Source organism: Labeo rohita, chromosome 21 (genome assembly GCF_022985175.1).
Source record: "Labeo rohita strain BAU-BD-2019 chromosome 21, IGBB_LRoh.1.0, whole genome shotgun sequence".
Classification (NCBI taxonomy): domain Eukaryota; kingdom Metazoa; phylum Chordata; class Actinopteri; order Cypriniformes; family Cyprinidae; genus Labeo; species Labeo rohita.
This window is the reverse complement of record NC_066889.1, coordinates 8166580-8182544: the sequence shown is the minus strand read 5'-3', so window position 1 is coordinate 8182544 and position 15965 is coordinate 8166580. Positions and strand designations below refer to the sequence as shown.

At 39.6% G+C, this 15965-nt stretch overlaps 1 protein-coding gene across 1 annotated transcript; it reads left to right on the top strand.

Annotated features, from left to right (window-relative positions):
* The first annotated feature begins 1765 nt into the window (after nucleotides 1-1765).
* On the top strand, nucleotides 1766-4710 carry LOC127152615 (uncharacterized). The gene is made up of 3 exons (XM_051093380.1): nucleotides 1766-1794; nucleotides 3582-3738; nucleotides 3901-4710. The coding sequence occupies exons 2-3, from the start codon at nucleotides 3704-3706 to the stop codon at nucleotides 4559-4561; spliced, it is 696 nt and encodes a 231-aa protein (XP_050949337.1). The 5' UTR covers nucleotides 1766-1794; nucleotides 3582-3703; the 3' UTR covers nucleotides 4562-4710.
* The last annotated feature ends 11255 nt before the right edge of the window (nucleotides 4711-15965 follow it).

Here is a 15965-nt window from a genome sequence, read left to right as displayed (position 1 = left end):
GTATTATAGTATTTACTTATTCTTTGTTATAACTTTTAAGAATATGATGATTTATAATACATAATGAACATGTTGCATCCGCTTGTTACAACTGATTATATTTCTCATCGTTATAATGTATAATATCTTGCCATGTTACTTTACTTAAAGCAAACAAAGATCACTTATACGTAGTAATAATAATAACTATATATATACATATATATAATATCAGTAGTGTTGGGTTTGAGTCCACCTAAGTCGAGTCCGAGTCTTTAACCAATCAAGTTTGAGACGAGTCAGAGTCCAAAATGGGCCAAGTCGGACTCAAGTCCGAGTCTCAAAGGGCCGAGTCGAGTCCGAGTCCAAGGAAACACTACTGTTTCTTAGTATATTAACATTGTTTTAACCCAGGGGGGCACAAACTCAGTCCTGGAGGGAGGTGTCCTACAGATTTTAGCTCCAGCTCCAAGTAAACACACCTGCACCAGGTAATCAAGCTCTTACTAGGCATACTAGAAACCCCCTGGCAGGTGTGTTGAGGCAAGCTGGAGGTAAACCAAGGACCAGGAATGAGTTTGGGCACCCCTGTTTATAACTTTTACAATTAGAAAAACACAATGTCAGTTGAAATGTAAGAAAAGCAAACATCTAGTGGATCTTGCCATTTTGATTTTTGATTTCACAACATCTCATAATTAGTGTCAATACTCTGTTTAGCAAACTTAAAGTCATGTAACAGAAGTTATGGCTGACCAATGTGATGTGACTAGGTTTGTGAACAAGTTTTAGAATGTAAAAAATTATAGAGCGGGACTTGACTTTATTCATTGATGTGTATATATTCAAAGGTGGGGGTAAAGGAGTAGGCGTCTTGGTGAATGGGACCTTAAGAGCAGAAAATGCACCTCTTTTATTTCTGATTGTGGCTGTGTGTGTTTTGGGTTGTATATGACTTTTTTTTTCTTGAATGTAAATGAGGTTGTGAGGGATAAACCTAGTCTTTACAATGGCACACACTGTGTATAAAGCCCTACATATACTTTCCATAAGTCACAGCAAACCCATACCTGTTTTATTTTTGAATGCATTTATAGTTACATCAATTACAATAAGTTACATTTTATAAGGAATAATTGATGATGGGCCATTGAATTATTAGAAAATCATGCACACCCAAGGTGGTTTTGGAGCCATAAAAACTCTTGCTGCAAAGATGTTAGAACATTTTTTCTTTCAAGCTAGAAACTGCCACCATGTTTAAACAATATTAATTTCAATACAGAAAAAACTAATCAACTAATGTAAGTAAAACATTCTCAAGCTATGTTTTACTTACATTAGAGTATTAACGTATTAATAAATATATGAATCAAAAATACAAATGAAATAATATTTTTTTAAATTAGAATCTTTTTAAAAATATATATATTTTTTAGGTAGGTCTATATAAAGGCTACTACAGAAATAGACTACAAATATTTCATGAAGTAATAAATGTTAAAATAAAACACTGCAAAACTTTCACTGTATACATTAAAGATGATTCTTATTACAGTTAATAAGTGATTCAATCAAGAACAGTGAGTGAGTTTCCCTTTTCTTTTGTTGTTTGATTATTGTTTGATATTTATGACGCGGTCGGTGGCTGCAGGTTTAGGCCGGTGACACACTGGATGCGTGACGTAAGCGTCTCAGCGTCTGAAGAGGTGGAGAAACACAGACAATTGTACGATCCACAGGATCCTTGCTATAAAGATCCACGAAAAAAGGAGAAAGCATGGGACTCAGTTGCTACAGCTATTGGTTATAATGGTAGGTTTAGTATTTATATGATATTTGTGTTTTTGTAATTGAATTTCTGCCATGAAGATAGCTCAGATTGCTGACATGGCATTAAATAAAAATGATAATGATATAATGGTAGGTTTACTATATATTGCCTACATAGGCAACTTACCGATAGCCTACATGTGGTCCAATCGAAGTTTGAGGGTGCAGGGTGTATAAAAAAAATTTCTATAGCCTACTAATCTTTTCAGGTCGGTTATCATCCCTCCCTCCATTATTATTTGTCAACCAGCACACACTTTACTGCTGTCTCCTGCTTGCACTTGCACTTGCCTTTTATAAATGTATAAATCCATTCAATACATAATTAAATACCTAATTGACCTACAAATCTTTTTATATACATTTTAACGTCCAGTTGTTATATTTGTGTTATTTTTTGTCACCATTACATTGTTCTAACAATATAATTAGCATTTCAAACGTAAGTTTGAAGTGATGTGTTCATCTGCCACATACCACAGAAAAACCTTTCAAAACACAAGTCACCAAACAGACTACAAAACAGAGCTTTTTTTAATGCAGGCGTATTGACTGTGATAATATAAATAAAATAAGTAATTTTGTAGAGATCAACATGTCAGTCTTTATTTAAGATAATTATTATAATTATTAACATAAAAAGGATATTAGTTGAAGGATATTTGTCATCAATCGAGGTGCCACGCAGAACATTTCAAATTACAAACAAACATGACAAACTATATACAGGAATAGAAAATAAAGTTGTTAAATTATGTACAATGAATGTATGTTGTGATGTGATCACATGCTCCCTTCCAGAGAATTGAAGAAAGCGCTGAATTTCTCACGCACTCCATAGGCATCCTTGCTGCCTCTGTTCCCTCCCATGTTCCTTATAATAGGCAACATGTCTCCTGTATGTTCTGCCTCATCCTGCCATCTCCGGTTTTGCGCTGGGTTGGTGAGAAAGTTGTGCAGGATGCACGAAGCCATAACGACAGTGTCCACAAAGTGTGGTGCCATCTGCAGCCTCGAAAGCAGCACTCTCCATCTCGCAGTGAGGATGCCGAAGGCACACTCAACAACCATTCTGGCTGAAGACAGTCGGTAATTGAAATTTTCTCGCCACCTTGGGAGACGATGACCCGGGAAAGGCCTCATGAGGTAGGTTTTCAGCGGAAATGCCGCATCTCCAACAATTACATAGGGCATGGGACCCTGCACACCTGAACCTGGTAAAGGGCTGTCTTCGGGCACATTCAGTGTTTTGGCCTCCATGCCCCTGCCAAGCCGCGAAGAGCCGTACACCCCCCCGTCACTGGCCCGGCCAAAGTCTCCCACCTGGATGTAGGTGAACCTGTAGTCTGCATCCACAAGTGCCAGAAGAACAATAGAGAATGTCTTCTTATAATTAAAAAACAGACTTCCAGAATTGGGAGGTGCTTTGATGGTGATGTGCTTCCCATCTATTGCACCCAAGCAGTTTGGAAATTTCCACTTGTCCCAAAATTTGGAAGCAATGGCTTTCCACTGGTCCTCAGTTGGTGGAGGAATGTGGGTTGACATCATCCTTTTTTTCAATGGCACTGCACGTCATGTGCACAGATGAGCACACTGTTATTGCCCCCAAACGATATTGATAGGCCAGGCTAGCAAAGCTTTCTCCTGCTGCAAGGTATCTGTGTCAGAAAGAAAAATATGTCATTGTCAATATGAGTAATTATATTAGTAATAATATTACAACAAAGTGTTAGTAGTATTGATGAGATTATATTTTCTCCTCATAGGTGATGATTGCAAAAGAAGGTGGAAGGTGCTGAGAGATGCTTTTGTAAAACATAAAAAACAAAAGCATCCTCCCAGTGGCTCTGCAGGTGGGACAGTCAAGGAATGGAAATACGAGGTAGAAATGTCATTTCTACTGCCTCATTTGAATCCAAGAAGGTTAGTATGTACTTTAATTTCCTTGTTTTGGTTATAGAGATACTTAATAACTTCTTAGGACAAAACATTAAATTGTTTACATTATACACAAAGGTTGTTTTTAAATTGTATAAAGTTAAGTGTTACTTAATTATCACAAGGACCACTGTTAATCTATTTTAGCTCAAGATGTTCACTGGATCCAATACAACCACTGGAAGACACACAGGACCCCATTGATTTGAGCGCAATAGAGGAGGATGTGGAGCGCACTGCAACTCCAACATCACAGAGGTGTAACACCCCAACCCCACCATCTGGGCCAATCACATCAACACCCCACTCCCGAGCTAGTCCCACTCCAGCCCACCCCCGCATTCAAGCTATTCTGTCAGAGACTAGACAAAGCACTTCAGCTCAAACAAGACCTGCACGTGACAGGAGAAGACAAGTAGTAAGTGAAGCTGAGCAACAGCTACTGGACATCATCTCCATTCCAACTTCAAATGTCCCCCCTCATGTCCCTACTGCGCAAGAGGAGATGTACTATTTTGCTTTGAGTTTGGTGCCTAGGCTAAATAGGCTATCACGTGAGGCACAGGCCCAGGCCCAAACTCACTTCTTGACATACCTCACTGAACTGGAGGACAGACAGCTGGCACAGATGAACACCCCAGGTCCTATAAGAGGAAGCCACTCTTCCACCTCCACTGCATTTCACCCTTACAGCCCCACATTCCAAGCCCGGTCCCAATATCATCCTGTTCCTCCCCAAGATGACCCTCCCAGGACATTTTCGGAGAATCTGTCTGACCCTTTACCCCACAGCTACCACAATTTTTAAATAATGGCATTAAATGTAAATAGTTCAGTTTTGAAAATTAACATTATGTGTAATAATGTATCTGTTTTAGTGTAAAGAATGGTGTTTTGTTATTTAAACGTTTATAATGTTCAATTGTTTATTAAAAAAAAGTATTCTTGTTGAACTGTCTTTTGTTCTTATATTATACAGAGAATAAAAAGCCTACCTGAGTGTAATGGCAAGCCTCTGCTTGGGTTCGATAGGATCACGGAAATTGGTTGTCTGGCTCGTCAGGTCGGGTCCGACAATAGACAGAATCTCCTCCATTTGTTCCGCTGACATCCGAAAGTAATTCAGATGTTTTTCGGAATCAAGTTGCAACTCTGCAACGAGGTGATAATAAGCTCCGAAAGTTTTTCTTCTTAAACATTGAAATTTTGAAACGTTTCATAACAGTTTCTCTGGTCATGACTGAGGACACGGTGTCAACGTTAATCTGTTGCAGAGTGTTGTCCTTGCTCCTGTTGCAGAGTGTTGTCCTCCTGTTGCAGAGTGTTGTGCGTTTGTAGCTCCCTAGAGTTTTATTCTTCTGAGGAAATCTCTATTTTACTATTACTTTCTGTAGGGGTGCCTAAACTCGGTCCTGGAGGGAGGTGTCCTACAGATTTTAGCTCCAGCCCCAATTAAACACACCTGAACCAGCTAATCAAGCTCTTACTAGGCATACTAGAAACCTCCTGGCAGGTGTGTTGAGGCAAGTTGGAGCTAAACCAAGGAACAGGACTGAGTTTGGGCACCCCTGTTTTTAACCTTTACAACTAGAAAAATGCAATGTCAGTTGAAATGTAAGAAAAGGAAACCTCTAGTGGATATTTCCATTTTGATTTTTGATTTCACATCATCTCATAAGTGTCCATGCTCTGCTTAGCAAACTTAAAGTCATGTAACAGAAGTTATGGCTGATCTACGTAATGTAACATATTTTAGAGTGAAACAGGTTTTAGAATGTGATAAATTATAGGGCGGGACTTGACCTTATTCATAGATGTAGTAAATGTATAAATTCAAGGGTGGGGGTAAAGGAGTAGTTATCTTGGTGAATGGGACCATAAGAAAATGCACCTCTTTTATTTCAGATTGTGGCTGTGTGTGTTTTGGGTGGTATATGACTTTTTTTTTTTCTTGAATGAAAATGAGGTTGTGAGGGATAAACCTAGTCTTTACAATGGCACACACTGTGTATAAAGCCCTACATATACTTTATAAGTCACAGCAAACTCACACCTGTTTTATTTTTGAATGCATTTATAGTTACATTAATTACAATAAATTACATTATATAAGGAATAATTGATGATGGGCCATTTAATTATTAGAAACTCACTCAAGATGGTTTTGGACCCATAAAAACTGTTGCTGCAAAGATGTTAGAAAAATAATTTTTCTTTTAAGCTAGAAACTGCCACCATGTTTAAATAATAATCATTTCAGTGCAGAAAAGTAAAACATTCTCGAGCTCAAGGCAAGTAAACACACCAAGTATTACTTACAAGCATAATATATAAAATTATATATTTTTAAAGTTTTTATTTTTTTATTTTTATGTAGGTTTATATAAAGGCTATTACATGAAGTAATAAGTGTTAAAATAAAACACTGCAAAATCTTCACTGTATACATTAACGATAATTCTTATTACAGTTAATAAGTGTTTCAGTCAAGAACAGAGTGATTTTCTCCTTTTCTTTTGTTGTTTGATTATTGTTTGATGTGATCTGCTGCTGCAGGTTTACGCTGCTGTCGCTTTAAGATCTGACGCACAGATCAAATATTTTGACGCGTCAGTGTTTCTCCCAGCTGTTCAGGTTTACTTAAGACAAAACCGACTTCATTTACATGAATAGTCTCCAATACGAGCATCTGTGTGGCAATAACAGAACCTAATAAAAGCGAAAGAGAACTCGGCATTCACACACTGATTGAGAGGCGCGTTCTGTGAGCGCGCTTTGAGTGTGCGCGCACTAGTGATGCACGGATGGCGGTTTATATCCGCGGGTCGGGAAATAAAAAATGCATTCTGATTATTTGCGGGTGGGTCGCGGGTGGATGAGATGAATCAATAATGAGGCAAATATTAACTACATTTTCTAAAATATGAACCTGTTCTAAATACTTTTCTCAGGCAAACGATTTCATTTTTGTGTGTGTTCACATTTTCGAGAAGTTGTGACAGAAAAAAGACATTCCAGATCAAGTTTGAAGGGAGTTACGCCTGTGTTAGTGCTATTGAGTAGGGTAATATTTAGTGGTGTAGTGCAGTACCTGCGGATACCCATTTTTTAATCCGTCGGTTTTGCATATACCCATGTTACAACCCGTTGTCTAGGGGTTGAATGCGCGTGCGCATGTAAGTGACGGGATTCCAGATACAACAGATCACCAAAACACAAAACCATAAAGTTAAGTCATTTATTAATGAAAATAGATAAGAAAATATATTTATATAAAGAAATTGAGCAATGGTTTCAGGGTGACCCAAGGCCAAAATAACAAACAAAATCCAATAGAAAATAAAGTCATATAAATAACCTGTAAATAAAGAAAATAAAATTACAGATAACTTCCCTTACTCCCTAAACGAAAACACATCGCAAAAACAATTCAAAAAAATAAAAGGGCAGGTCACCCCTACGCTCCAAAAAAACTCAAGCAAACTAAACAAATGTCCTCCAAAACAAACTAGGGTTCGGGTTGTAACTCGAACCACAGAATAGATCTTATACAATATAAGTTAACAGAATGCGGACACTAAACAAATCAAAAGAAAACGATCAGTGATCCGTTGTAGCGCTGGAATCCGGAGCTCCCCACGCCACGACGCACATGCTTAAAAATGAGCTCGCCATGTTTCGAAAACACCGCCCTTTTATCAGCTGACTCCAAGTTCATCAACCACGTGATCCATCGCTACGCCGGTACCTGTACACACACATACACATAAGCACATGCACAAAGCGAATCACGCAGATGCGAGGATCGTAACATCCCCACAAACAAAGCAAAATCAACATAGTTGATTTTTAAACAAATTCAAAAGAACGAGACAATGCATCTGCTAATACGTTGTCCTTACCCTTTTTATAACAAATTTCCAAATTAAAATTTTGAACAAATAAAGACCAACGCATAATTCTTTGGTTTGTATTACGCATACGTGTCAAGAATACCAGAGGATTGTGATCGGTAAAAACACGCACAAGATTAGGATTTGATCCAACGTACACTTCAAAGTGCTGTAATGCCAGAAGCAAAGCTAATGCCTCTTTCTCAATTGTGCTGTAGTTTTTTTGGTGCGGTAAAAACTTCTTCGAAAAATATGCCACAGGATGCTCAACTCCATCAGCATCATCTTGCAGAAGAACTGCACCTGCACCCGTGGCACTAGCGTCAACGTCAATTTTAAAAGGACGTGAATAATCCGGAGCGGCCAAAACCGGCACACTACACAACAAAGTTTTAATAGCATTAAAAGCATGTTGACATGCAGCATCCCACACAAACTTTTGAGACAAACGAAGCAAGTCAGTCAATGGTAGAGCAACATCGGAAAAGTTTCGGCAAAATGCTCTATAATAACCAGCCATGCCAAGAAAACGGCGAAGTTCACGCTTGGTCTGAGGCACGGGAAAATCAACAATTGCCTGCACTTTTTGGGCAACAGGACGCACTTGTCCTTGACCAACCTGTTTCCCTAAATAAGTGACAGTGGCTTTTGCGAATTCACACTTAGACAGATTTAATGTAAGAGAAGCATCGCGCAAGCGTGTGAAGACAGTAGTCAAGGTGTCCACATGCTCTTTCCAAGAAGACGAATAAACCACAATATCATCCAAATACGCTTTACAATTCTGTACCCCTGCTAACACTGAGTTCATCAAACGTTGAAACGTAGCTGGCGCGTTTCGAAGTCCGAAAGCCATGACCGTATAGTTGAGGAAGTTATCAGGAGTGACAAATGCGGCTATCTCGGCTGCACGTTCGGTCAAGGGAACTTGCCAGTAACCCTTCAAGAGATCTAGCTTCGTCACAAACTGAGCCGAACCAACATTGTCAACACAATCCTCCATCAACGGTAAAGGAAACGAATCAGGCTTTGTAATCGCATTTACCTTACGGTAATCAGTACAAAAACGATGCGTTCCGTCGGGCTTCGGAACCAGCAAGCAGGGTGAACTCCAAGCGCTCGAACTGGGAACAGCCAAACCATTCTCCAAAAGATATTTCACCTCAGACTCAATGATCTTTCGTTTAGTTGGGTTCACACGATATGCATTCTGTTTAATAGGTGGATGACCATATACCTCAATATCATGTTTAACAACATTAGTCTGTGTTGGAACATCAGAAAATAAACACAAAAATGAATTAATTAATGTCACAACGTCTGCTCTCTGAACATCACTTAAGTGCAACAAATACGAATTCAAATCAGACAAGACTTCAGAGTTATTCAGTCTAACACTGGACGTGGGCATACTTCGCAAACACAGCTCCTCATTATCCTCGTCAGTGCAAGAAAGCGGCACCACAGAAATAGAAGCAGAAGGAATAATAGAGCTTTTCGACTCTTGTTCCTTTCCTCGCACAACATAACGTTTAATCATGTTTATGTGGCACACCCGAGTTTTTCGCCGACGATCGGGAGTACGAATGATATAGTCCGTGTCACTAAGTTTTCGCTCCACTACATAAGGTCCTGAGAATTTTGCCTGCAACACAGAGCCAAGAAGAGGTAACAAAACCAAAACTTGGTCTCCCTTCTCAAACGAGCGAGCTGTTGCACGTTTATCAAAATGTTCTTTCATTTTGGACTGAGCATCCGACAGAGCTGACTGAGCAAGTTCACAAGCTCGGTGAAGACGTTCCCGAAAGGAACTAACATAGTCCAACACATTAACAACAGATTGCCCTTCGGACAACCAGTTTTCTTTCAAAAGTTTAAGCGGTCCACGCACAGTGTGCGCAAAAACTAACTCTGCGGGACTAAAACCGAGAGACTCCTGGACCGTTTCTCTCACCGCAAACAGAAGCAATGGCAGACCCTCATCCCACTCTTTCTCTGACTCAGTACAATAAGTGCGTAACATGGTCTTTAAAGTCTGGTGAAATCTCTCCAGACTTCCTTGCGATTCCGGGTGATATGGACTTGAAACAATATGCTTAATGTGCAACTGAGTTAAAATCTGGTTGAACACACGTGACATAAAGTTCGTTCCTTGGTCAGTCTGAACAACTCTCGGAAGGCCAAATGTTGAAAAAAACCCAACGAGAGCTTTAACAATTGTTTTCGCTCTCAACGAACGAATTGGAATAGCCTCCGGGAAGCGAGTCGCAGCGCACATCAGCGTGAGCAAATAAGCGTGACCGGATTTTGTTTTTGGCAGGGGTCCTACACAATCTAAAACAATACGGTCAAATGGTTCTCCTATAACAGGGATTGGTGTAAGTGGCGCCGGAGAAATAACCTGATTAGGTTTTCCAACCATCTGACATGTATGGCAAGATCGGCAGAACTTCGACACATCCGAATTAATACCAGGCCAAAAAAAATGACGCGTCACGCGATAACGTGTCTTAGCTATACCCAGATGACCAGCAACCTTATCATGGGCAACAGATAATACTTGTTCTCGAAAACATTTAGGAACTACAATCTGAAAAATCGTGTCACACCCTGACTCATCTGCCACAGACGGCGTCCATTTACGCATTAATACTCCGTCTTCTAAGAAATAACCAATTGATTTAGTATCAATTACCTCTCTCGTGACAGCGACTTCCTTACAGTGAGTGAGTGACGGATCTCGTGCTTGTTCGGCGATAAATGACTTACGATCGACGGACAGTAACACGTCAATGGAATTAATTTCAGCACCAGTGCCAGGGGACAACGACTTCGAAACAGTCACTTCAGGCTGCAAGAGAACAGAATCCAGTGTGTCTTCATCCATCAAAAAACTGTCAGAAAGATCAACAACATTAGGAAATTTTCGGGACTGAGCTCGAGTGATAGCACAGGCAGGGAAGACAGTCAACACTGCCGCATGATCTTTATTTAAAACCGAAGGTTCGTCAAGTGGATTGTCCACAACTTCGGGAAGGGGATGGACCTTTCCACCTGCCAAGTCGTTCCCAATAATCATGGAAATTCCCTTCACAGGTAACTCCGATCGCACCGCTACCTTCACAAAACCAGTGATTAGTTTAGATTGAAGGTGCAACTTGTGTAAAGGAGCCTTCACAATTCCCATTTCAATGCCTTGAACTAATACATCTGAACCGCAATACGTTTCCTTTGAAAAGGGCAACGCACTTTGTAGAATAAAAGACTGCGCGGTTCCAGTATCACGCAACAGGGTAACAGGAACTTGATCCTTCACTAAACCAGTTAAGGAAATCATACCCTGACCAACGAAAGGTTCAAATACATCATCAATTTTTGGTTGTGATGTCTGACTGACAGTTCGTACGAAACCAACACTTTTCGTTTGTTTCAACTTATTTTTCTTTTTCAAAGTGGGGCATGCGGCAATCAAGTGTCCAATCTCGTGACAGTAGAAACATTCGCGAGCATCAGATTGTTCTGGTGATTTCATTAACTTGGAAGTCTTCAAATTCTTGTCCGAATTCGTAAAATGAAACGGTTCACGCCGGCCAGAACTTAAAAACACATTCTTGTGCGTTAGAACAAATTCATCAGCACACACGGCGGCCTCGGCAAGAGTAGAAACTTTTTTCTCGTTTAAATAGACCACAATTTTGTCTGGCAACGAATTCTTAAAATCCTCAATTAAAACGAGTTCACGGAGCTGCTCGAAATTATTCGTTTTGCTGGACTGACACCACTTATCAAAGAGGACACCCTTTTCACGGGCATACTCAACAAATGTTTGATTGGCAGATTTCATATGCGAGCGAAATTTTTGGCGATAAGCTTCGGGGACAAGCTCATAAGCCCTCAAAACAGCACATTTAACCTTGTCATAATTTAAACTATCGTCAACGGACAACGAAGAACAAACTTCCTGAGCCTTTCCAATCAAACGACATTGCAACAAAAGAGACCACACTTCTTTTGGCCATCTCAAAGCTATAGCGATGCGCTCAAACGCACCAAAATACGAGTCCACTTCAGACTCTCGAAAAGGTGGCACAAGGTTAATTTGTCTACTCACATCAAAATCAGAAGAATTGGGCGAAACGGAGAACGAATTATCTGAGGTCTGATACGAATCTCGAGCATCTTGGGCTAGAACAGGTATGGTTCTAAGCGGACTAGGCGGTCGTTTACCAGCCTGCAATTCCAACTCACATTGTCTAAAACGCAACAACTGTGTAGTGTGCTCTTGACGCTTAACCTCCAAATCAAGCTGTTTGAGCTGGATAGCAAGTTGTAAATCAATAGTACTCAAACCAGCAAGTGAGTGCAGCACCTCACCGCTTACTCCCTGTTCTTCCTCACTCGTGCCCACGTTCTCATTCATATCAATACCGTGAACAGATTCAGCTGCTGGTAACACACCTTGCTGAACCAACACGGTTAATATGACCTCACGCACATCTTTTTTCCGAGCGGTTTTAACTATTGGAATATCATAACTCTCAGCAATCAAATACAAATCGGCTTTACGACATAAAGCTAAAGCTTCACGCGAAGGCTTCTGTCGAAATTCCTCAACATTAAACTCCATAATTTTCCCCCCCAAACAAGAAAAATCTGCCAATCAAACATTTACAAAATTACCAGCAAAACGAAAAAAAAGTATACGTACCGTCGGACGAGCCCCCATTTGTTACAACCCGTTGTCTAGGGGTTGAATGCGCGTGCGCATGTAAGTGACGGGATTCCAGATACAACAGATCACCAAAACACAAAACCATAAAGTTAAGTCATTTATTAATGAAAATAGATAAGAAAATATATTTATATAAAGAAATTGAGCAATGGTTTCAGGGTGACCCAAGGCCAAAATAACAAACAAAATCCAATAGAAAATAAAGTCATATAAATAACCTGTAAATAAAGAAAATAAAATTACAGATAACTTCCCTTACTCCCTAAACGAAAACACATCGCAAAAACAATTCAAAAAAATAAAAGGGCAGGTCACCCCTACGCTCCAAAAAACTCAAGCAAACTAAACAAATGTCCTCCAAAACAAACTAGGGTTCGGGTTGTAACTCGAACCACAGAATAGATCTTATACAATATAAGTTAACAGAATGCGGACACTAAACAAATCAAAAGAAAACGATCAGTGATCCGTTGTAGCGCTGGAATCCGGAGCTCCCCACGCCACGACGCACATGCTTAAAAATGAGCTCGCCATGTTTCGAAAACACCGCCCTTTTATCAGCTGACTCCAAGTTCATCAACCACGTGATCCATCGCTACGCCGGTACCTGTACACACACATACACATAAGCACATGCACAAAGCGAATCACGCAGATGCGAGGATCGTAACAACCCACTTCTAAATCCCCTCTGATGCGCATCATTCAGTGTCCTGCATTAGCCAAAATCATGACAGGCCACCATTTCTAATTCAATCGTATGTGAATAAATGCAAATATTCGCTCAAAACACACAGTAAAGACTGTAGGGAATGTGGCGCAGGCTTCCTTTGAAATATGTTTGATTATTGCGCCTGACACGCGCCCGCTCAGTCCGCGCCAGCACCAGATTTGCCAAGTAGTAAAATTAACAATTATTATTGATTACTAATTTGAATCAGTACATTACAACGAAAACAATACCTTAAAAATGAAAAGAATTAGATTTTTATGATCTGAAATTTCTTAAACTGGGTGAACCCCTGTAATCTTTTTGTTCAAGGATCCAGTAGACGTTCAAACACCCAACTGATTTCATCAGAGATTGCGGAGAGTCACATCCAGATGTCAGTTAACGTTATTTTTATTTTTTTTTTTTTTAGCGCGGATTTGTCTTAAAAGCACGAACGATTAAGCTTATATAAGTGTGCAGTGATGTGCAGATCAGCTGAATCATTTTGCTGTTGAAAATGAACCATCCATTCATCATATCATCATGCAAAACTAAGAATTAGAATAATCGTAAACGACGATCGGGTGCGGTTATCTAAATCAGAGAAAAATACAGCTGCGGGTGGGTGGCGGGCAGATAATTTATTTGAAGCTGCGGATTCGGGTGACGTTTGAGCTCATCTGCGCATCTCTAGTGCGCACATAAACCCGTCGGCTTTCAAGTAGCTACTGGACAAGACTTTTGTGATAATGCATCGAGTCAGTGACATTTCCGTCAACTGTCTCTGGACTCGAACGGACTCGGGATATTTTCAGAGTCCGAAAGGCTTGAGTCCGAGTCAAGTCCGAGTAAAAATGCATCCGAGTCCGTGACAAGTCCGAGTCGCCTAAAAATTGTACTCGAGACCGGACTCGACTCCGAGTACCCCAACTCTACCTCAAGCTTTCATGATTCTGACCGCTCAAAGTGAGCCTCTAAATTTGGTGAAATTAACAACTGATAACAAAGACTACACCATCTTTATTACTTCAGAATCTATGAAATGTTTTATTTACAGAGAACTAGGAAATTTTAGACAGACTTGCCCAAATCGTCTTTTTAATGAAGATTTGGTGGTCGATGTGGAGGATAATAGGGCACGAGATTCTGATACCCCTGAGGATGCTGTACCACTACAACTCTCGCAGGCCGGGGTGCAATCGACACCGAGTAGCTCACATGAAGAGAGACTGGTGTCGGTTAACCCGAGCAGTGATCCAGTGGTTATAGCTGGAGCTGCTGAGGCTATACAGCAGGGGTGAGCGCTGAACAGGTGCACTCAGAGCCTGTGCTTGAGGCCGACGCCCCTGGACAGGGAAAGCAGACGAGCTCTGCCGTAACTGAAGCTAAAACCGGCAACGATGAACCAACTGATCAGACTCATGATACTGTTTCGCAAGAGGTTGTGGATTCAAAGCTGTAGAATGAGGATTTTGATAAGGACTATGAAGATTTGTGTGCTGAAAATGACGAGATGGGTGTGGTGTGTGCAGTGCCGGCCCGTCCAACAGGCGATACAGGCGGTCGCCTATAGGGCCCCGCGGCCACGAGTTTGTCAATTTGATTTTTAGGTGTGTTCGATTTGAAGTGGTGCTGCACAGAAAGATCCGTTTTTAAAATCAAAGCTCTGCATGCTTTCAAATCCCTTTTGCGGTACTTTAATGTCATCCACTGTCCGATCGGTGTGTGCAGCGCAACTTCAAGTCGCACGCACCCTCTGACTACATAACTAAGGTAACGCACACCAGTGCTGTTCAGTGCGGCATATATGAGAAAAAATGTCAAAAAATCAGCCTGTGCGTTCAAATTTACCTCACTAGAACGCGTGCATGGATTTTTCATGTGTCTTTTGAGAACATTTTAATGACATGATTTTCCTCCAAATTCATTTAATAACATGAGTCGAGTTTTTGAAATAACTTCCTTTTTAGATCTGTCGTGGTTTCACATCACAGAATGAGTCAAAATTATTATTTTACACAGTATTCTATAAAATGATTATTCTATAAAACACAGTATTCTATAAAAGTTGATTAGCATTGCATCTATATTTTATTCATATAAAAATGCCCGATATGGCTCGAAGAACAGAGAGAAAGCATTTAGTAGCAATCGTACAGATATGTCTTCATGTTTCATGAGTTAAAACGTCTCTATCTGAGTTTTATTCAACTTTGTGAATGTGTATAGCTTTGTCCACATAAGGGGTTTCCTGTATGAATTAAACATTATTTTACATGTATTACATATATTAACACCTTATTTTGGGTAAAAATATGTATGAATAATAATAATAATACTTCTCTCTAAGTTTTTCCTCTCTCTCAATGAATGCATAAGATTTTCTGACAAATTAAGATTATTTATTTATTTATTTATTTATTTATTTAGTCAAAATAAAGTTAGTCATGTTAACTGGTCATGCTGCAGTTTTCTGTAAAATATATTGATAATCATTAACAATAATTATTGTTTTGTTTAATGTTTTTATTTAATTTAATTTTAATTTAATTTAACATTTTATTTAAAACCAATGATCAGAATTAATCATATTGATAAAAACAACATTTTGGCCAAATTGTGCAGCCCTACAAACAGGCACAACAAACTCAATGTTCTTTTTAGTAAATAAAGTCTGAAAACATTTCTTGTTACAGTTCAGATTTTGTTGTTACGATTCAGATTTTGGAATTGACTTAATATTGCTTCTCAGAATAGTCTCTCAAAATGAAGTCTTGTTACACATTAAAGCTGTTTTTAAATTATTTGAAATTAAAGAATGACAGAGAGATTAAAGTGAAGTTGTGGTAGAAATGGAATCCAAACAATATATTTC

What these genes read in the sequence shown, in the direction of transcription:
- LOC127152615 (XM_051093380.1), top strand. Translation starts at nt 3,704, where the DNA reads ATGTCATTTCTACTGCCTCATTTGAATCCAAGAAG. An exon ending in CCTCATTTGAATCCAAGAAG is followed by an intron (nt 3,739 to 3,900) that starts GTTAGTATGTAC and finishes AATCTATTTTAG; the next exon opens with CTCAAGATGTTCACTGGATC.